At 40.0% G+C, this 23,592-nt stretch overlaps 2 protein-coding genes across 4 annotated transcripts in view; both read left to right on the forward strand.

Moving 5' to 3' along the window:
* The first annotated feature begins 1,147 nt into the window (after positions 1–1,147).
* tnfaip1 (tumor necrosis factor, alpha-induced protein 1 (endothelial)) lies at positions 1,148–9,251 on the forward strand. The gene is made up of 7 exons (XM_034603797.1): positions 1,148–1,307; positions 2,284–2,639; positions 3,612–3,781; positions 5,387–5,470; positions 7,581–7,633; positions 7,783–7,978; positions 8,188–9,251. Exons 2-7 carry the CDS (start codon positions 2,393–2,395, stop codon positions 8,416–8,418), a joined length of 981 nt encoding a protein of 326 aa, XP_034459688.1. The 5' UTR covers positions 1,148–1,307; positions 2,284–2,392; the 3' UTR covers positions 8,419–9,251.
* Positions 9,252–11,797: 2,546 nt separating this feature from the next.
* The window catches only part of sgsm2 (small G protein signaling modulator 2), a 98,874-nt gene continuing 87,079 nt past the window's right edge, over positions 11,798–23,592 (forward strand). Inside the window, exon 1 of one of the 3 annotated variants that reach the window (XM_034603741.1) lies at positions 11,798–12,403. In XM_034603741.1, coding sequence (XP_034459632.1) covers positions 12,344–12,403 — 60 coding nt within the window. In that variant the 5' untranslated portion in view covers positions 11,798–12,343. The remainder of the gene's footprint in view (positions 12,404–23,592) is intronic. The other 2 variants (XM_034603742.1, XM_034603743.1) reach the window with 2 other exon arrangements.

The raw sequence follows: 23,592 nt of genomic DNA on the forward strand, positions 1-23,592 counted from the left end.
AATTTAAAATGTGAGAATTGGACATACAGGGTTAAACAGTACAAACATGATATAGGAAATTGTAAGTACTGTAGGTAAACCATAGAACATGTAATGATTAATTGTCATCAATCTCAATAGGAAAGGCAAATTGTCATTAGCAGACTGGAAAAAGATCACATCAGATTTCAAGAATGCTGACATTGAACTCTGGGCATGTTGGATACAAGGCGAGGCTTTCTTTTCTTACTAGAACAGGACTAATCAAAGGAATACAGTGTAGGACAGAGGTCTTCAACAGGGGGTCCGCGACCCCTAGGGGGGCGGCGGAGGTAATGCAGGGGGGTCGCGGAATTTTTGGTTGATTAGACAATTTTTTTATTTTTTTTATTTTATTTTTTATTTTTTTCCAACCAATTTTTTTCCCACAAATTTAAATGTCTTTAAATACACATTAAGATGAATCCAACATATTGTAGCGAACGGATAAATGGAGGCAGAAGACGTTATCTTTCAGTCAGCAATGCACACATTCAGCGTCACACAATAATAAAAACATGAATATATGAACCTGTGTATTATTTGAATAGCTTAGTATTGACTGCACAATAACAGGGTAGCTATGTTTATACATGGCACTAGGCCCAGTTTAATATAAAACACTATTTTATACAATATATATAGTAGGGGGTCCCTGCTCCATCTCTCCATCAGTTTGGGGGTCCTTGGCCTGAAAAACGTTGAAGACCCCTGGTGTAGATGAAAAAACAGGGTCAGGGACACCGGGTCAGAAGGTGGCGGTAATGCACTGAAAAGTTGTTAGCCAACCACCATAAAAAGCAGAAGAGGAAGAAGAAGAGGGAAGAGGTGGAGTGGAAGAGTTAAACCTGAAGAATTTGTTTAATATTGGAGAAGGAAAATATAAAGTATTGTTTGAGTTTTTAAGAGAAACCGGTTTAATGAAGAGGATATAAGTTTAAATTAGGGTTGGGTTTTTCTTTTCTTTTGTTTTTTTCTTTTATTTATTTGTTGGTGTTTTTTTGTTTGTCTGTTAGTTGGGTTTTTTTATTTTTATTTATGTATTTCCGCAGACCAAACACTGGGACCCCCACTCCAGAATAGTAGGTGGCGGTAATGCGCTTTTAACATTAGGTGCCACCCGCCATTAAAGAAGAAGAAGAAGAAGAAGAAGAAGAAGAAGAAGGGGAAACTTTACCTACTTTGTTGTGAATACATCTTGACAAGGCTGTTGACATGTATCATGCCGATAAATAAGGTGACTTAGCCACCCAGTATGCGGTTTCCTGACCAGTGAAGAGGAGAGGTCGGTAAGTAACCGTCAAAAGTCGTAAAGTGTCGCCCGGTTACGTTTTGTTCACTACAGATAGGGACAGTAACGTTAAACCCTCCATTGAAAGTGTTATGTTTATTTAATTGAACATATACATCTAGAGGATCTTCTCTGATTGTTATAAACCTACCGAGAGGTTACTGTCTTTTTTGGTTATACAGTTGGCTTGTTCTTTTCTAGTTGTGTCTCATTCATGCTGAACGTTTGTTCACTCCTCTCAACATTAGCTAACATTAGCACAAGAAGTGTGGCCCTCAGCGAATCAGAATCAGAAACACTTTATTGATCCCAGGAAATTGTGTATATAACGGCGTTCATAACAATACTGTAAATTGCCGCTGACTCAGTAATAGTAACTAAGTTAGCTGTTACTTCATGTTCACTTGTTAAGTTGAGTAGTTCAGGTCAGTAACCACATCTCTCTGTGTGTTGACGTTATGTCGACAGTAGTTTACCATTGAATAGAAGCTAACTAAATAACTTTCACAACTATCTATTTCAAGTTAAAACCTTAATGTTTATTAGCTAGCGATGCTAACGCTGTGCCCTAGAAACAAAATACAATTATTTAAAGTTGTTTATGCTGTCACACTTAACGTAGGCACTATTCTGTTAAACCGAGCTGAAGCTTATTTGAGAGCACTGTAAATTAGCTGGAGGTTGGACAGCAGCTGCGGATTTTACTTAATGTCAAAATAAGTTATGTTGTGTGTCATAATTTGTCCTTTTACTCAGTCATATGTGCCCCTCCCTACCCCCGTTAGTTTCCGGCCCAGTGACATTCCATTGACTGGAAAGGGGGACTGAGGAAAAGATAATAGTAGTGTTTTCTACTCGGTATTATAATACATGCCTTCAGCCACTAGGTGTCCTTGCTTTACCAGTTAAACATTGACATTCCCTGTAGATCTACAGCATTTTTGGCTCAATCTCAGTGTTCTATGTTTTGTCAGCAATGATCTGTAGCAGTGAGAGGTTGTGGTGGCCACATCAGTAACTGTCATCACGGCGGGGGACCTTCGAACCTCCGTCTGCAGGGTGGTCATCTATCTCCAAAAGGACATGTCTGGAGAGAGCTGCCTGCCCCAGCAACATTCCCGGTCAGACTCCACCTCCCCAGCCCCTCCTCTGACCTGTTCCAAGTCTAAGACCTGCAGTTATCAAGGAGCGGTCAGCCTGGGCAACAAGTATGTCCGCATTAATGTTGGTGGGGCCCTGTTTTACACCACACTGCAAATACTAACCAGGCAGGACTCCATTCTGAAAGCCATGTTCAGTGGAAAGAAGGAAGTGTTGACTGATAAAAAAGGTAAGCCATCGCTGAACTGCACATGCAAGCTGACTGTTCTATATAGATTGTGACTAAAATCCATTTTATGCTGTTATCTTTCCATAACACAAATCTGTTAACATTAGCACCAAAACTAATATTGCCATTTTAATGTTTTATTAAACATGACTTTTCACACTAAATAATAATAATAAAAAACACCTCTGCTAGTGATGTTAAAAGTGTTTATGTCAAAATTGTGGTGGAAATTCCTGTTATAACCTAAACACTTTCTGAAATTTATGAAACAATGCCAGGACTCTACGGTATAAATCCTTGCATCTTCCAGTCCTACAGTAACAATAAAATCCTTGTTAATACAAATGAGTGGATTCAGTCAACAGAAACACTGGCGTGCTTTAACTTTTAAAGTGATACTTTTTTAACATATTCGACAAATATAGACATTGAAACTGTGGTGAAAGATCATTTCATCGTGTATTTTGCTGTGAACCACACGCAACACAGACAATAGGCGAGATGTTGATTCTCTTGAAGAGCAGTGAATGCATGGCACATGGAACACCATTCATCCCAGTTCAAGCAGTCTTTTGCATATACGTATAACGTGCATGTTGATATCACGATGATGGTAAATTTGAGATATATTGTGAAGCCTTAGTCAAAGTGACTTTAATATTAATCTGGAAAAAACGTATGTTTACTGAAAACTGCACGTAGTGCAGGCATACAACCACAGTGCGTTATTTCTACTTTAACAGTATATTCCTTAGCTGCATCCTGATACATTATGTTGTCCTGTCTGACACATGCATTCATGGTATATTTTTGGAATTATGAAATAATTGAAATGACACCAGAAAAAGTCTCACATGATTACATTGTCATGTAATGGAGAATGTTTGTCAAAGATGTTTGCTGCCCCAAGACTGCACCAGTGTCTTGGAGGTAACAATATTCACATTCTCATCATGGTCTGTTTCTGTTCAGGTTGGATCCTGATTGACCGCAGTGGGAAACACTTTGGCAGCATACTGTCCTACCTGCGTGACGGCACAGTCACCTTACCCAAAGGCGGTCAGGCTGTTAAAGAGCTGCTGTCTGAGGCAAAGTATTATCTCATCCAGAGCCTGGTGGAGCTTTGTCAAAACACCCTGCAGGTCAGTTACACCCATACTGGCCCATATTTATACAAGGGAGAAAAGGGGATGTAGTGCGAAGCCCCTGGATATTTAGTATATCAGAAGAAGAGTTATTTTGGTTAGTTATTTTTAGTTCAAATATTACAAAATATATTAAGGCTAGTCTGTGAGAAATATTTAGGTTGTGGTGATTTCTTCAACTACCATCACAAGGTTGGTATATTGTTGGACAAAAGCCTTCTTGATCACTATAACAAAATTATTTAATTCACTATATCCAGTTTCCACTGTATTTTTCTACATTATAGTAGAAACTGAATTTCGAGACACAGCGTGGCAGGCTGTACCCCTGTCGAACGTCGAGGGTGCATAACGATGTAGACTCAATATTGTGATGGCTTGGCAATGGTATCGTCCATCAGCCCAACCCTAGTCTATATCAATTTTTTTTTTTTAATTTACGTATCTTATCAACTTTTCCTCTTATATCCCACCCCCAGTTTTCTTGTTCAGTGAGAGAAAGTAGCTGAAAAACCTAAAACCAAACTGCTTTTCACTGTCTACCTTTCTCTTTTCAGAGCACACTATGTGAAGTTACTTTTCTTTCTTCCTTCCTTCTGACTGACTTCTCACTGTCTCTCTGTCCATAGTGTGTGAATCTCAATCACGGACACTGGAAGCCATAGATTTGATTGGTTGAGTAGCATCACATGAGATGATTTACAACACATGCAGTTGGTTTCCTGGGCTGCCAAACCAGTGCTATAAAGGCTAGAAAAGCTGCTCTCTCAATGATTTATCACTTTTAGTGCCGCCTATTTGAGACATGAGGTCTAGATATTCAGACATTTGATGAGGTTCGTGCTCAGGGTCTTTTGGATAAGAATCAGACCATTTTCTATGCTGTACATCACGACTATTCAACTTTGATCATGCCTTATATTTGAGTGTGTAAGTCACGTGTCAGCATGTATGTGTGTGTTTATTCCTGCATATGTAGCCCCAGGAGGAAAAGACAGAATAAGGGTGAATAGGAGCAGATCAAAACGAGGCTGACCACAGATATACCTTAGTCTTATCATATCACACACATGCCAGCTTTATTTGCAGGCCGTCTTGCGGGCCAAAGCACATTTATCAGGGTCTTAAACTTAGGTAATGGCTTTTAAAGCTTTGAGTGACTTGTCAGAGGACAGGAAACTAAAAAGCTGAGTTTAGGTCGGAGCCATCCTAAAAGGGCATGCAAAATGGCGAAGAAAGAAGTTCTGAGATATTTGTCAAAGGCATCTCTACTCTTTGTTATGAATTCTTAATCCTGACTTATTTTGACTGCATGTAAGAAGCAATTTAAAATTGTGCAATGGTACATTTTATGTAATTATGTATTTAGATAAAATGTTGTATTTGAGTTTCTACTTAAATGTTGAGAATTTAAATAATCATTTCAGAAGGCCTTCATTTTGTATTTCATATAGTTATTTTATTAGTAATGTTTAACAATGATCTAAATAAGAATAATTATCAAAATGTGTCATGGTATTATTTAAATATGATTAAATATACCCAATCCCTAAATGCTATGATACCTTCAACTTTAAGTGTATAATGATTTCTGATTGACAGGGCAATAAAGAGCAGCCCCTGTGTGTTGTACCTGTGGTGACCTCTAGTAAGGAAGAAGAGAGGCTCATCCAATCTTCCTCAAAGGTAAATATGGAAATTCAGAATCTTGAATCAGAGACACTGAAAATATTGTACAAATATTTTTGAACTATTTTTTTAACAGCATCTCCATCAATTTGAGCCCACTGAAGTGCTAATTTATAATGAGAGAAATCAGGATCAGGTCTTTTGTGGAAAATTGTTCTTGATAATAAAAAGATAAAATACTGTAATGTACTAATAATACCTGTTCATTTCCTTTAGCAGCTAATTTATTATATGCATTATATATGCTTATTTTTCATATGAATGCACTTAGAGTAGCTTCGGAAACATCATTTAGTTTTGAATCTTCAATCTCTCTACACCTTTATTTAGCCCCGTAATTCTGTACTTTATAGAAGCCCCTCGCAGCAGTCACAATTTTAAGTCTCTACAGGGTTTGCACGCCTAGATTTGTGCAGTTTAACACATTCCAGGCAGATCCTCTCAAGCCGACAGTCTGACTGGATGGGAAGCTTCCATCGTCAGGTCTGTCTACAGATGTTTTAGGGGGTTTAATTCTGGGCCACTCTGACAAGGGGCATGCTGTGGGAATATGTTGTGCTAAAAGATAAACTGTTGTCCCAGCCTCAGGTCATGTGCACTTTGAAGCTCTGTCAAGTGACCATTGGGTACTTGGTCACCTCCCTGGCCAACACCATTCTTGCCCACTTACTCAGTTTAGCCAGACAATGAACTCTAGGAATAGACTGGTGATTTCAACATTATTCCCTTCTATAAACATTTGGAAACAGTTTTATTCCCCCTTGGCCTGATCTATGCCATTTACATTTTTTTCAGGAAGGTCTACAGAGTATACCTAGAGTATATATAGTATATATAGAGAGTATACCGCTTTCTCATCCTGAGATATTTATCTTCTTTTTGTTGTTTTCATTTTTGCGTCTGTAGCATGTTGGAAACATCTTCAACACACCCACTTGCTTGCGGTGAATCCTGCGGAGGATCTCCTCCTGTGTTCTAACATCGGTTCATTCTGCTGAGTTTTTACTAGGGGGCTTGCAAGTGAAACTCTAGAGAAAGTCCGGAGGCTCTCACTTGGACATTTGCAATCTCAGATACAGATGTCTGGAGAATCTCCGGAGTTCAGTGCCTGTCATGCATAGCAGCTCAAAGCTAATCAATCCACATGCGGACTCCAACCAATTTCTAGACGCATGCTATGGATTGAGCAAAAAGGAATTACCTGACCACAGTGTTGGAGATGACCACAACCTTTATTATCATAGTATGAGGTATGATCAAAAAGTTCTGAGAGTGTTCCTGTTGCACACAAACAGAACCCAGCACATTAATAGTAAGTGTTATTCTGTGCTCTAAAGTCCCACCAACATCTGGACCTGTGGTTAAAGGTTTTTGCTACCACTTGAAGGTGCTGATTTGCGATTAACACCATACACCTCAAACTTGATCAGAGAGCAAACATCAAAATCTTTGTGAAGCTGATGTCAAGGGTCATGACCAGTGAGTTGGGTCTGTGGCAACAACCCAGGGAGCAGTCTTTACAGTGAAAGCCCCTAGAAGGTGTGCCAGGTCAGGAGTGCTTGTTGTCTTCTTCAACATTAATGGGGTTGTGCACCGTCAGTTTGTCTTTGTCTCTGTGTGTCAGTACACCCTGATGAAGGCATAAGCCGATACGTGTTGGTGTATTTTAAAGCATCAAGCCCATTTAAATAAAGGCCTTTTACATTTTTCAAACCACTTTGAGTGCCTGGACCTGGATTCTTCATGCCATTATTATTTGGACACAAGTTTTCCTAAAATATTTTTGACATATTCCCTTCCATCAGCACCAGTGGTTAAACCTGCTCCCAGCTTCAGCCCTGTGACTTCTTCCCCTTCCCCAAAATGAAATTCAGCAGAAGTGTCACTGTTTTGCCACAGTGGTGCTTGGAGCAGTGTATCACTGCACAAGTTGACTACTTTAAAGGGGACAAATTTAAATTGGGTACAGTTTTTGCTTGTTATAGGCATAGTCTCTGATCTCACCTTGTATTCTGACCTAGGTTGGCTGATGTCAACTTAAAGTTGATTCATAAATGGTACATTTAGATGAATTCTAATACTGAATCTTTTTTCTTTTCTTTGTTAGCCTGTGGTGAAGCTGTTGTACAACAGAAGCAATAACAAGTACTCTTACACCAGGTGAGGAAGCCTTCCTCCTTCGGTCCCACACGTTTCATCATTGATAAAAGATTGTCTTTTTTCTTCTACTACTTTTTGAGCTAATAAAGTCTAATGAGCCACAGACTAGAGTAAACAATGAAGCACTTTGTTTCCTTATGGGTCCACAGTAACTCAGACGACAACCTGCTGAAGAACATCGAGCTCTTCGACAGGCTGTCTCTCAGCTTCAATGGCCGCGTCCTCTTCATCAAAGATGTAATTGGAGATGAGATCTGCTGCTGGTCCTTCTATGGTCAGCGCCGCAAACTTGCTGAGGTGTGCTGCACCTCCATTTTCTATGCCACAGAGAAGAAACAGACCAAGGTAAGAATTTGGGAAGTCACAATTGCTGTTTATGAAAAGGTAAAGTAGACATATTATATGTATGGCTCTATTTATTTGACATATGCATAACCAGGTTTCTAATCAGCTCAAACCTGCGTTGGAAAATTTATAATCTTGAGCGGTATATTGTCATATATTGAAGATTTTTCTTCACATTGTAGAAATGATATCTGTGTCTCTTGTCGTAGGTGGAGTTTCCAGAAGCTCGTATCTATGAGGAGACTCTAAATACTTTGTTGTATGAGACAATGCCACCGCCTGACAACTCCCTGCTGGAGGCCACTCGTAGAAGCTATAACAACTGTGGCTCTCTCAGTGAGGAGGAGGAAGTGTCGGGGGGAGCTGAGCTTCGTGAGCGTGTTCGTCGTATCCATGTCAAGAGGTACAGCACATATGATGACCGGCAACTGGGACACTGAGACTGAAACCCCCAAGCACTGGGCTGATTTGAGCTTTTCACATTAATGAACAAACGTGTGATGATGCCTGTTTATGTCTATTTTGAAATTCTTATTATCTTAGTATCTACCACTACTATCTAAAAGAAGTCAGAGTTATGACATTGATGTAATTACATCTGACTTTTTGACCTATCATAATTTAGGAATTATCAGAGGACTCAAGGCAGATACTTCAAATGTCAAGAGAGTCGTAGCTTTTACTAAGTAAATGTAGTTTATTAGTGGAGGACAAACCACTAACGTGCACTATTTCTTAGATAAAATAAAATATTGTAAATGGACTGTATTTATATAGTGCTTTTCTAGTATTATTGACCACTCAAAGTGCATTACAGAACAAGTCTCAGTCACCCATTCAAATACATATTCATACCGTGCTTCTATAAGCAGCACTTTTTTTTAATCATTCACACACTGCAATTTGGCAGTTTAGTGCCTTGCCCAAGGACACTTCATCGGACTGGAGGAGCCAGGGATCAAACCACCGACCTGGCTAGTTGAGGATATGTTCTGCCTCCTGAGCCACATCCGCCAACTATGTTATAGCACTTACTATCTGAATAAGCATGTTTTCTATTTGTAGATTGTATTTTTCATTTACACATTTATATTTACAACAGCCTTTTGTTCGCCCAAGATTTAGTTTTACCAGAATTGCCTCTAACCATGATGCCTTTTTCCAGTTGTAGATAAACGTTCTTGTTATTCAAAAATAATTGTTTGTCTTGTTTTGTTTTTAGTTGGCAGGAGTATTTGTGAATTGTAGAGTTGGAAATTGACCATCAGCATGCCAAACGTAATATGCTCTTATGCATTGCGCACCTCAAAGAAGCAGCAATGCTTGTAGGCAGCAACATTCTATGAGCCGCTGGAGGAACTGGTGTATCAGTTTACAGAGCAATCAAACTTCCCTTTTTTAATGAAGCAGTCAATAATCGTACCTTTTCCATGCATGAGCAAGAATTATATTGTTCATGTTAGACAACAGACACAAAGACGTTTTTCACATGACAGCGGCAGGTTGGTTACCTTGCCGTGGAGCCGGAGGTGTGGAGCCAGAGGTGTGCAGCCTATTGCCTTAAGCTCCTGACTGTTCTATTACACGCCAACATTTGCATTAACAATCGTTAATTACCAATCTAGGGACAACGTTGCCAATTCAGCATCGAACTTCATTCCTTCACTCACCAAGTTCTGTCTTCAGTGGTGGAAAGCCACACCAATGTTAACTCTTGATTTGTTTCTATTTATATCTCTGATAAACTTCTACTTAAGCTAGCCCCGGCCCGGCTCATCACTGTAGCATCCAGTCTGCCATAAAGAAGTAGCTCTGTTCAGAGGGATAATTGAAACTTCTTGTCTTGTAAATGTAACAATGGCTGCAGGCTGCAGCTCTTGGCAAAGGACCATTACCACCATTGGCTCCTGACAAGAAACATACTTATTGCACCTTTTTTAAAAAGTGATTCCTTGACAAAAAATGCCAAACAAAAGTTCTGCATTAAAATGTTCTTATTTGGTGGAGGCATTTTTGATAAGCGATAATGTTTAGCTATAGACATTTTTTTATCTGACACAACAACAGTAGGAAATTGCACTACCTAATACAGCTCTGAAAGTGGGATAAAAATATGTGAAATGTAAGCAGTGTTAAACAAATTTCACTCAAAATTAGATAAAATAGCTCCTTTCAATAATGGTAATAATAAACATTATTTATATAGCACAGTTACAAGGTGCGTTACAAGGTAATAATGACATTTAAGGTAACATTTTAAAAGCAAGATAAGCAAATGTGAAATGAAGAAATATTTAAGATTCTGCTCTGTTTCTATGTCAAAAATCCAATTTAATTAAACTTGGGGCTTCGCCCAACTGAACTCCTCTACAAAAGGTCAGATTTCCATTAAAGCATGCGACATGCAGCTTGGTTTTAATTGTCAAAGGCTTGTTCAAGTAACTTGCAGCCAGTGTTCCCCTCTTATAAATAGGGCCTCAGCAGTTTATTGCTTAAAGTAAGTGAAAGTGTCAGAAGGCAAGTTGTTATTCTTTCTCAATGTCAAATCGTGGCTGTAATAAAGGTTTCTAAGGAGTCATGACACTGGATCTGTTGTATCCAAAGCAAAAATCCCACTGACCAAAAGTGACCACACAATCAGGAAATCTGTACATCAAGCTTAGTTCCATGGGAGGCAGAAAAGTAACTCCGTTACAGATGAAGAGTTTGATAAACAAAGAATGCAAGACTTCAGAACTGTCAAAAAACTGGTCTCAGAGGACAAGTAGAAGTTTCTAAACCACTTCACAGGAGGGAAACAAGGTCAAACATTTGGTTTGGGCTAAGAAAGACTAGTATATCACAGTGGATGACTGACATATAGTCGGATTTACTGATTGATGTTTGAGATGAATGGCAGTAAAGCACAGGAGGGTGTATGTAAGGAGACAGTAGGAGAGAAAATCATGCTGCAGTGTAGCAAACCTTTAGTGAAACATGGTGGCGGGAATATTTAAGTCTGGGGCAGCTTTTTCTACTCACCCACCCTGAAGTGACCACACCCTGAACAAGGAGAGGTACCTCCCCATTCTTAGGTGACATACTGTACCCTCTGGTTTTATCTTTGTGGAGTAGGATTCACACTGCAGTAGGACAGTGATGCCAAAAACTCAAAGGTTTTGCAAGATCAACTTGAAGACATCTGTCCTCTGCAGTGGCTATAAATAACTTGGAGGCTCTACAGGTTGCTGTGTGGGATGCTGAGAGGCTGCAGGTTGGGCGGGCCTGGAGGCTCACACTGATTTTCTTCCCTCTTCCATTGATCAGAAGCTCTTTGGAACATTGTCAGTTAATGCTGGGATAGCATGAGTCATCAGGTTTCACAAAAACTCATAGAGACACACCAAATACTTTGAGATCTTTGTACATTGTTCAAAGATTCAAGTGTTTGTCGCTGATATTAATATCTGTAATAAAATGATGATTCTTTCTTAAAAAAACGAAAACGAATCACCTTGGTGGATCTTGTGAGGAGGGTCACACCAAGGTTGAGAACCACTTCTTTAAGTTGTCCAGTCATCCAAAGGAATTAGCTGCAAGACTTGGACTGTAGCAGAAATCAAACAATGAAAGATTAATGTCCTGCCAACAAATTGAGGCAAAAGGCTTTTTGAGTTGACAATGTTGAATTCAAATTGGATACAGTTTACTGTGGAACAGAAATACCAACTCAACAGATAACTTTGTGATGGTTGCAAGTGCACCCTCAGCCCACATGGCGGCACAAGCAGGACTCCAACGGAGGTTGCGTCATTTACATTGCAGCAGGCTCAACCTGCCATCAGCACTGGGAATGAGGAGGATGAGCTTCAGGAGGGATCATCTCTACATCCCTCTGTGTGTGATGGTGCCAAGCTTGTGAATGAAGTCATTAAACAAGAGCGGATTTCGAATGGGCTCATCGGATGCACTTGATGTTTCCTCCAGTTGAGTCCTTCATCTATGTAGAAGAGAGCTGTCAGGATGAGATAGAACCCGTAGTGAAAAACACATCTGTCCTCTGCACTGCACTGGAGGAAACGGCAGCGGCTATAAATAACTTGGAGGCTCTACAGGTTGCTGTGTGGGATGCTGAGAGGCTGCAGGTTGGGCGGGCCTGGATGCTCACACGGATTTTCGTCCCTCTTCCATTGATCAGTGCTGTGAGGAAGGCGGATCCTCTGACGTCGTCGCCAAGCTGCTCGGCTGCGTCAGAGTCCAGCCGAGCGAAGGAAGAAGGAGAGACGGAATAAAAAAACCGAAACGGACGGAGGGTGTGAAAAGGCCGAGGAGAGCGGACCGAGGCTGCCACGGAGACTGACCTGCGGCCTGCACAGCCGGGCAGACATGGAGGGCTCCACGGAGGAAGAATACAAAGAGAAATTATTATGGAGCGTCAAACGAGAGGTAGGCTGCTGTTTGACGGGCCGCCGCGCGTCACACTCATTTTATTGTTTGATTTTCTGTCATTATTTCCTTCTAAGTCACGACAGAAAGCGTGGACGTGTTGCTTCAACGTTAAGGCAGATCCCAGTGTTTACATGTTGTGTTGCACTGCATTCTTCTCCGTTTACTAACAAGTTCACCAAAACGGGGCTGAATAAATGGAGCTGCAACTGCATTCAGTGTTTGTTACGTTCATTTGAAAGATGCCTCTTTCAGTACAGGCTGCATTTGTGTTTGCTGCCTCCACCACCAATACTAACATCCACAGCTCAAACAGCGCTCCAGGCATTTTGTTCCTGGTGATGAATGTTTCGCATCTCTCCAGTGAGGAGTAAGACCATTACTCCCTTTAACCTCTCTACCCCACTACCATCCAAATCATCATGCTTCCTTCACAACATGCGGTAAAATGTCTGTGAAAATGATAGTGACACTGATGGAGACAAGGTGTGGATTACTGCCTACACTTTAATCTGAGTGAGAGCAAATGTGAGCCTGTAGGTACCATCACTAAAGTGGAGAGGACAGGTCGGACTAAAAATATCAGGCCAACAATCCACCAGACAGTCGAGCAACAAGAGAAGAAAATGTACAATCCGTGTTGGTCTGAACTTTGAGAGTTCACAGGACATCACCCTCACGAAGAATCGTGAGTTGTAATTCTTCAATTTAACCACAGAATGAACTGGATGTAATCAACATTTCATGTTTGTGACATGAATCAGATGCGTTTACCAAAGCTTTGCTTGTGTGACCTGATATAGCTCTGCAGCTGATGTAAAAAGTCTGTCCTGCTAGGGTAGACAAAGTAAGTGTACTTCACAAGTACCAACATTATTTTGCTCTGGACTTAATGTCAGTGATACACTTCTTGTTCAGCCTTTGACATCTAGTCCAATGAAATGTGTAAATAAGTTGCTCTTTTTTCCACTGGGGTACCTGCACATTGGTTTGTGGAACCTTTATGAATTCACTCCCTTTTAGCACCAATTTAATTTTGATTGTTTAGCAGTGTTGTAGCCAACATCCCTTACATGGGGTCAGTGACAAGTCCAAGGAGACTTTGAAGCTGTCAAACCCCCTTTTCATGAGGGTAGAGCTGAAGTCAACGCTAAGAACAATAAACACTGCACAATGCCTATCAGTAAGAGAGGAAATCTGTGATGAATCTGAATTACTCAGTACGGGACACACACAGTACAGACCACTTTAGAAAAGACTAAAATATGAAAGTAACAAGCAACACAATTTGTCTAAATGTTGTGTTTTTTTTCCGACATGTGTACTCATGAGACACTAAAACAAAGTGATTCTAAGCGTCCCCTAAACTTAAGTCTCAAATAAATCAGAGTCAAAACACTGATAGAGACAAATCATCTCATAAAAGTGTTTAAGTAGTAACTAGAGATATTTATTGTGTAAGGGTGTTTGAGCTGTTTTCCAAAGTACCCACTAGTTGTTGGACCATCAGGGCAGCCACAAGTAACATTTATGTTAATTCATTTTCACTTGTAGCACATTTTGTCATGTAAAATATGCAGACGGAAAAGTTTAGTGGAAGGAGCCAGTGTGAGTGAAGGCTAAATACTTTCCTGTCCTCCTCCGGCCCATCCCTCATTCACCCACAGGTCAGCTCTTAAATAATTAAATCATCACAATGTCTGTGGGGCCAAAAATAGCTGCAGTTCTTAAGACATCTTCAGCAGGCAGGGGGCGCTGTGTTTACCAAACTCCAAACATCAGAGAAAGAATGAGGAACGTTAAATTCATTAACTACTGGGCCATTGGAAGCTGTGTTGATGCTCTGAGCTGCATCTTTAACCACACCTCTGCTCATTATGACATGTGCTTAGGCAGTATACATTCTTTAAAGAAAACTTATTTTCTGCTTTATACTTTTAAATGTAAATTTTCATCACATGTCAATAAATATTTTCTTTGTGTCATGTTTGAATTTTTACCATAATTGTTTCCAAAGTTTCAGTGATTGGTCACAGTTCATCCATTAATGCTGGTCAGTAGCCAATGCCCTCGGGAATTCTAAAGCAGAGTGACCTGGATGGAAAGATAGTGTTTGAACAAAGGCGTTTAGCTCCTGGTCCAAAGCTCCTGTCTCTTTAAGCAGCACTCAGCTATCTCAGTATTGCTTGGCAACTGAAAGCTTAAGCAGCTCCCAGAGAAGTTAAATTGCATCAGTTGGCGATTAATATCGCAGCAGTGAGGCAGGTGGTCTCTTGTACTGAGAAAAAAAGTGCCTTTCAGTATTAACCTGCTACCATCAGGATCCGTTTGGTTGTATGATATGTAGAGAGGAGCTCTGTTTAGGGGATTTTTTTCTCATGTACTAAGAATACAAATATTCAATATATATGAATAACAAATGAATAGTATGGCTGCCAGCAATACAGTTTTTCCAACAAACAAATCAAAATGTACGGTGATGTTGTTATTAGAGAGAATATTTGTACAGTTTAAGAGATATGCACAGCTTTTTTCATGCCTCTGTTATCCTGTCTTTATTTAACAATATAAATCCCAGATCAGCCATTTTGACTTCAATGCACCAGAACTGCAGTTGTCAGTCATACTGTAAAAAAAGGGTAAAATACAGCATCATACTTGCGTAAGTGCTGTGTTTGTGTAAGTTGTATAAGGTGCCATATGTCCTTTGTGACAACTATGATTATGACAGATATTAAGAGAGTACAGGGACCGCTCTGATCCTGGTGTCGTAGCTACAGACTGCAGACCAATAATGCCTGAAAATCTGTCCCATTTATTTAGAATAGTGATGGAAAAAAAACAAGTCACTGTTAACATATAGTGAGAGTTGCTTTTACCAATCTTGCTTGTAATTCTTGCTTTGTAACCCTTTGTGGAAAAACACCACACAAGTAGCAAAATGATCCATCCACAATATTAATAAAAGCTTTGGCAGATAATGTATCTATACATCCACTGGTATTCCTGGTGAACCATCCAATTTACTGAGGATGTAGTCCATTCACCAGAGATGCAATTTTCAAACTATGTGGAAATTATTTAGGTTAAAAGTAACATGATTCACAAAGTTATTACAGTTGAGCCTGCAGGGAACATGGATGTTTAAATTCAAATGTTTTGACCCTAACTCTAGATGAAGCATCAGATTTATTGATCCTTTAAGAATCCTGAAAGTCTGTCATTATTTTAATGTGAATCTACAGTATCTGGTAGTTGTCAAGATGTCTCAGTCTGAAGTGGTGAACTAGTTGACTAACTCATCAGTGTCTGTTAGGTCAAAAGATATGAGGGTTTACAAAACCTATTCAACGTGAAGTGCCACCCCCATAGTTTCTCCAGAGATACAGCAAGTTTGAAAAGATGCTCTCTGTCGTCATTCTTGACTAGAGCAGGCAGTCTTACATTAGAAATGAGAAAACTTAACGTAAGCTTGCATGCATTATGACCACAAGGAGAACACTGAAACAATGATAAAAAGCTATTGGTTATTTATTTTACACACCTAACCAAGAGTAAACCTTGAGATTTCCTCAGTACAGGCAGCAGGGTGTTTTGAAACACATATAGATGGTAAAAGGTCTGCATTTATTCAACACTTTTCTGGTCTTGATGACCACTCAAAGTGCTATAGAGTAGAGTTTTGCCATTCAACCATCTACACACACACACACACACACACACACACGCACACACACGCACACACACACACACAGATTTATTGTAAGTTCTGTAACTTCTTCCAATTATTCATATTTATACTTACTATTTGCAACCTGTAATGTTAGCCGTGTTTTTTTTGTTGTACGCTAAGCAGAGGGAGGAGCATGGATTGCGTGCCAGGCAACAGTGAGAAGGGGCAGGGGCAAGATGGGGTTGTGCTCTGAACTGTCATATAATGCTCAGTAATTGACTCAAACTTAAAAAAAATTGACAATAACAAAAGAGTAAACCACCATAAAAAGGTGCGTAAACGCTATTTTGTATTTTAAAAAAGTACGCAAACTGTGTTTAGGTGCGTTTAACCCCCCACCTACTGCCCTGTCATGGTCTATTAAATTAAATGCAGCCATCAATTACCACAGAACCCACAATCCTTTTCTCATACTCAACCACCGGTCAGTCATCTGCGGTAAAGCTGTGGTGTTTGACAAAATCCAATGTGATGCCTGCTCAAACACATTCTTTCTTTTTGTATTTACGCTTTTCTAGTCTTGATGACCTCTCAAATCGCTTTACAGTAAAGTTTATTGCCATCCCCGCATTCACACACACATTCATGCAGCATAGGGCTGCACAATATGAGGGAAACATGCGATATGTTGTTGAATATGACTTGCGATAAATACAAAAAGGCTTTAGTGAAGTCTTTCTGCTTTGGTTTCACTGCTAACATAGTCCCCAGACAGTTACTGGTCTATGCAGACACGGGAAAAAAATTAGAAGAGCATTATTTCCATTCAAACAACATGGTTTTACTGAAAAATCCCACCTGGCTTTGGATGCAGGGACCACGGACAGCTCCACATCCCTAGGGAGACCAGACACAGCTCCACCATGTCCACTAACATTGTTAATTTTGACTTTGATTTTAACTTGGTTGACCAAAGTGCTTTACAAAGTAAAAGGTACAACAAGAAATCAGCAACACGCAATACAAAGTCGTTCTTAACTCGACAAGAAGGCCAAAGAAATAGATGTGCTTTTAACAATGATTTGAAGTGTGCTAGAGAGGGGGCAGATCTGCTACTCTTATCGAGTGGTAAGCTCCACAAGCTGATCTCAGCTCTTTAACTGGAGTGTGAACATGAAGGAGTTCATGATAAGTTAGGCAAGACAGTGCCAGTCCATTAAGAGTTTTAATCCAATTTTGAAATCAATCCTGTTACGAACAGGAATACAGTGGAGGGAGCGCAACACAGGTGTTTAATGCTCTCTGTTTTTCTTTCCTGTCATGAGGCGAGCGGCAGGATTTTGGACGAGCTGCAGGCATTGATTAGATGACTGGTCTAAGCCCACATACAGAGAATTTCAGTAGTGAATTCGAGAGGTTATGAAGGCATGGATCACCCTCTCTAGATCTTTAGGTGGGAGATAGGGCTTTACCGTAGCTACAAGTCTCAACTGAAAGAAGCTACACCTAACAACAGAGGAAATCTGCTTGTCGAATTTAAAAACACTTTCAAAATGAACACCAAGACTCTTCACAGAGGAGTGAATATTAGGAGCTAGAGGGCCAAGGGTGCCCACATCCAGCAGTTCAGGGTCTCAAAACACAATGACCTCAGTCTTGTTTTTATTTAGTTTGAGGAAGTTTAAGGTCATCCATGACTTAATGTCATTTAGGCAGTCAAACAGGGGCTGCAGTGAACTGTAAAATTTAAGGGCAAGTATATTTGTACATCATCCGCAAAGCAATGGAAAGAGACATCATATATCTCAAAAATGTATGCCAGGGGCAGCATATATAAGGAGATATATAGGATGGGGCCTATAAACAGAACCTTGAGGGACACCACATGTAAGTGGGGCCGTCCCAGAGGAGTAATCACCCAGGTGGACAGAGAAACTCCTATCTGTTAGGAAGGACTGAAACCACCTGAGTGCAGTACCTTTGATTCCTACACAATTACCCAAACGTGACAACAGGATTGATTGACAGTTAAAATCTGATCATTAAAAACTCTTTAAAGAGCTGTTTCAGTGCTATGGCAAGGTTTAAAACCAGACTGGAACTTTTCATACACATTATTGTTGAGTAGAAATGTTTGCAGCTGCGTGAGAAGTACTTTATCCAGGACTCTACACAAGAAAGGCAGTTTAGAAATGGGCCTGACGTTAGAAAAAACAGAGGGATCGTCATTTTCCTTTTTTAACAAGGCCTGCACAACAGCATGTTTAAAGGCAGCTGGGACACAACCAGAGAGAATGACAGAATACATGGTCCAACAGTGTCAAAGACTTCCTTTAGAAGACAAGCCTCAGGTTATGGGACTATCATAAATAAGCTACATATATAAGCTTATATAATCAACCGCTCATAGTGATGAATTTAAAACGTGATCACTTGAAGATTCCACTGAATATCTTTAATTTATTATCTAGTCCATCCAGAGCGTGAATGCATGGCACATGGAACACCATTTATCGCAGTTCAAGCTGACTTTTGCAATACGTATATCGTGCATGTTGATATAGCGACGACGATACATTTTCGATATATTGCGCAGCCCTAGTGCAGCACTTTTTTCTATTAGGGGCAATTTGGGGCTTAGTATCGTGACCAAGGACACTTCGGCATGCAGATGGGGAGGACTGTTTTTTGCAGCTTTCCATGCCAGAAGGCATACACCCTCCTGTAATAAGTTACCTTCGTCACCTGAATTGGTTGAAGTAATTTAAGTAATTTAATTATTTTTTACTTTATTTCTTAATTCTTTTTTTATTTATTCATTGCAAGATTTTCTATTCTGAAAATATCTCCTTTATTTTACTCTTGTCATTTGTTTTCTGAGTGAAAAATATGACTTCCAGTCAGCTGAATTGCCCGACTGAATAAACGTATCCCTCAGGGCCATCAATTCAAGGTGCTTTCCTTTTTCGAACAGTAAATTTCCTAGTGGAGGCATGTTTATTGAGTTGCCTCAACAAACATTTATGTGAATAATAAGTGCAGTGTCCACATTATTTACTACATACACTTTACAAATGATTCATGTTTCTGATTAAGGCATTCCAGCGAAAAGATTTAAAATATCTTTAGGTCCAATTTATGGAACTTCAACTTTTCATGACATTTGCCATCAAATGTTCACAGAAGCAATCTGAAAACACCCTTTGAGCACATTGTGTCTGCACATTTTCATTGGACACCTAAGGCAACCATTTTAGAGATGGTCTGAGAAATTAGAAAGTCAGATTCAGGGTCAGTACATTATTTCTGAACCAGTCAACATCATCATTCTGTACCTGAATGCTTGAAGCTACTGCCAAAGGTTTCCATTTTTCTAAAACTGTTTCCTTTGTTTAGTACATTTAACTGCCTTGGTTGCCATATTGCAGCTTAAAGGTAAACAACATTAACTTCCCTCTTCCTTAAATATTCTCTCATTATGCAGTCACAGGGTCATTTCTCCCCCAGACTGACACCTCCTCCTGGACAGAATAATTTCTTCTTGCCACAATTCTATTTTATGACTGAATCTCAATGAGCTTGAAAGGCTAGGCATGGTGTCTACACTGCATTTATATCCACTTGATATTTTGTACTCTGAGGTTAAATGTTAATTTCCTCTCAATTTTCTTGAAAGAGAAGTGGAGCAATTGATTCAACACAGGAAATGACAATCTTAAGGAGATGACAGGATTGTATTGTGTGTAAATGATTCAGTTTTGTGTGAAAGCTGCTGCAGAAGTAAAATTAGATCAATACTAACTCCACTAACTCATCCGTCAGAGTCTGCTGTCACCACTTCAGCCCTTTTCCTCGTCCACCAACTCCACTAAGGCATACATAATTACCTCAGTAATGACACCTAACAACAGCTGATTAGGATGGAGCCACACTGCAGCAACTTAGACTGAGAGAAGGAAAGGCACCACAAGGAAACAATATGTCAGTACTGTGCTGTGCAAGACATGTTGCATGTGCAACAATAAATTAAGTCTGTGAAACAAATGAATTTACTGCAGCAGTGCCTGTGTGATACATTTATGTATGCATTTGTGCAAGTGAGGATTTGTGTCCTAGTTTTTTGCGTGCCGTGAGTGACAGCACATCTATTCTACTGTGTAGTTTTAATATATTGTGAGATTAAAAATCATGTCCCCTGGTACATAGAGTCCATACATCTTAAACCAATTCCCACAATTTCTAGGGAATAATCCAACATTTCCTCTTCCAACTTGTACAGAGCCCATTCTAAACAGGTATGTTTAGAATGGGCTGTTTACTTTGCTTGTGATTATGCTGGTTGCTGATTAATGAACTGGTTACTACAAAGACTGATTGTGTGCTCCATCCAGGACACACATCAATGGTGTACTGCAGCCACCCTAAACATCAATTGGAGTAAAGATTTTGAATAATCAACTTGTGCATGTCTTAAAGTTTGACAGAGCTTTAAAATAGTCACACCTTTTAGCTTTCTGCAACCAATACAGGTAAAGGTATATGAATGAACATTTACAAAAGAGTGTGAACATTTATTTTTAAAAGTCTGAGCTTGTGCTACAGTATCACGTTCCGTATTGTGTTTTTATATTACAATCCAAATCATATCCATAATGTTAACTCCTCTTATGGAGCATAGTTTTGTTGGACAGGCATATGGATGGACAGAGATGTGTGTCAGATGTCACCAACCACTTTGGAATTGAGGAATGTACTCGTCAATTTTGTTGATTAATAAGGCTTGAAGGGTTCTGATTGTTAAAATTGCCTTAATATCAGTTTTGGAAAATAAAATAAGGAAAACATCATCACTTCAGTCGTTGATAGATAGATCTGATCAGCAATTCCAACATGGCGCAGAGCCAGGGCAGCTGATCGATGACAGAGCGGTTCCTTAAACAGTCACCACCTAATAAACTATAAGTTTAAACTTACTGTAGCTGTCAACTGCATTAAAGGATGGCTCTAAGCAGCATTACAAACACTTCCTCTGGTTATACTGTGATTTTTTTGGTATTTATACAAAAGAAAATGACTGATGTCTGAAGGGAGCAGTAATGACTATTGTAATGATAGCAGTATTGCCAATAATAATAGTATATGTGAGTAGGCATATTGTATATCTAAGCAATCTAATTGTAATCATGCCACCATGATCCATGATCCGCGATGTGGCCGCAGCAAACAATAAAGCACAGGGACTCCGGGGATGTCTTCCAGTATTTTGTTATCCTAATACACCTCATGATGTCTCAGTTTCGGCTTTGGTTAATGGGACTTGTTAGTCTTGATGTTTGTTTGGCCGGAGTGTTGACCTTCTTTTTTCCCTCAACAACATGAACACAGAGGAAGAATGTAGATACATAATTAACTTCTTTCCATCATAAGAAAAATGTAATTGATGACATCAGTCCTTTATGATGATCTGGCAGATGTTATGCTTGTAAGTGCGGAATAGCCCTCAGATGGAATGTTTTTCCACTGAACGGTGCATAAGAATAACTCTGTGGTATACTGACACATGACCTGTTACCATTCTCTCAATTATTGACTCACTAACTGGGATATATACTGCTACATCAGCTCACCATGTGTCAGGATCTTTGGAGCCATCAGTAAATGTATATATAGTGAATCTGGATTGTCATTGTCTGAAAAATGATCACTGAGGCTGGGTAGTAATTTATGAAGGCGGTCAATTGGCAGATCAGCAGGCAGATTTCTCTGGGACTATCTACAACCCAGTTATAAAAGTTGGCTTGTGGGTCTGTGAGTGAGATGGCTGCATGGTGCTCTCGCCGAGCTAACTTTTTAAGGATGTTGCAAAACTGAAATCCCTCAACTTGTATGGAAAAAAAATAGATAACTTTAACAAATTAAACTGTGGCCTGATGGAGCCTGCATTGCCCTCTGAATCAAAACAAATGTTTTCATCTTTCTGAATCAGACCAAGCAAATATTGCACTCTCCCCCAGCATACACACACTGCTGCTGTTGCCTCCATTCAAACAGACATGAGCAGTTTGAAGCTTATCGGGTCCAGAATGGAGAGCAAGTTTCGGTCTCACTAATTCGCTTTCTAAAAGAACCGATATCATTCAGTCGGACCTCCTTGCACATTGCTGTTCCTGCCTGAAGAAGAGGAGGGGAGCAACACAATCAGCTTTCTGCAGCGTTAACTCCCTATATGGCTCTTTTCGCTGTCGACAAGCGGGGTCATGGAAATCGGAGGGCCAAAAGGATTTATTCCAAATCTTCCGGTGATTAAAAAAAAACCAGACAGGTCATATTCAGGCTACTCCGTTTTACTGAGGAGAAGGATATACTAGATGCTTACCAAGCTGTGGGCTCATCCCTCACCTACGGGAGTCATAAGCTGCTGCTGTTCGCTGATTATTCGCCACTCACCTAAAGATGTGAATGGCTTTCGCTCCCACGACGAGAGAGAATTCATGTAGGGGTTACCATAATCTGCTTTCCCACATCCTGAAGGCCTCTCCGCCTCTCTGTCCCCAATCCATCAGCGGATTCACCTTAAAGGGGACATATCATGCAAATTCCACTTTGTTAGTGCTTCTACAGGTTAATGTGGGTATCTGGCTCATGTCTACCAACCCAAAAACTCTGGGAAAAAACACTCGCGCGTTTTGTTATGGTTCCTCTAAGTCAGAAACGTCATGCTTGAGCGACTCAATTGAGCTTCCTGGGTTTTGTGTCGTAACAAGGCACTGGAAGTCTCCCTACATGGTCTTGGCCCACACCAAGGCATGCTATGTCCCCTTTAAGATATGTATGCACACGTTCACTCACAAATCCTCATGGGCTCTACAAACTCATGCATAACAGTTAGACCAGGGGTCTTCAACGTTTTTCAGGCCAAGGACCCCCAAACTGATGGAGAGATGGAGCAGGGACCCCCTACTATATATATTGTATAAAATTGTGTTTTTATACACAATTTTAAGAGGTCCTCCTCTTTGTGTACAGGAGGCTTGGAGGGACAGGTCTAGGCTAGTCTTGTGCTGTGAGTGAACCAGTGCCCAGCTTGAGAGAGCTCCTGTGTGTCGCTGAATGTGTGCATTGCTGACTGAAAGATAACGTCTTCTGCCTCCATTTATCCGTTCGCTACAATATGTTGGATTCATGTTAATGTGTATTTAAAGACATTAAAATTTGTGGAAAAATATTTGTTTTCCTTTTTCACGGCTCCAGACAAACTTTTTACATTGGTTGCACCTGTGCAACTTTGATTTAGGTGCAGCAGCACATAATTTAGGTGTACCCAAAGTTTTCCACTGCGCCGATTAGATTCTTCACTGAATTCTGTCCTAATTTGCTTTCCTCTCTTTCTCTGTTTCTTCCTCTTATCTGGACCCTCCCTTCTCTCTTTAATGCTCCATATTTCACACAGATATATGGTAATCATTTAGAGATTTAGTGATCCCCTAGATGCTCAAATATCCCTGCCAGCTGAATT

Source organism: Hippoglossus hippoglossus, chromosome 13 (assembly GCF_009819705.1).
Source record: "Hippoglossus hippoglossus isolate fHipHip1 chromosome 13, fHipHip1.pri, whole genome shotgun sequence".
NCBI lineage: Eukaryota > Metazoa > Chordata > Actinopteri > Pleuronectiformes > Pleuronectidae > Hippoglossus > Hippoglossus hippoglossus.

Coding starts and splice junctions, on each gene's coding strand:
- tnfaip1 (XM_034603797.1), top strand. CDS start 2,393: ATGTCTGGAGAGAGCTGCCTGCCCCAGCAACATTCCCGGTCAGACTCC. Junction 2,640..3,611: donor AGTGTTGACTGATAAAAAAG/GTAAGCCATCGC, acceptor GTTTCTGTTCAG/GTTGGATCCTGATTGACCGC. Junction 3,782..5,386: donor TTTGTCAAAACACCCTGCAG/GTCAGTTACACC, acceptor TCTGATTGACAG/GGCAATAAAGAGCAGCCCCT.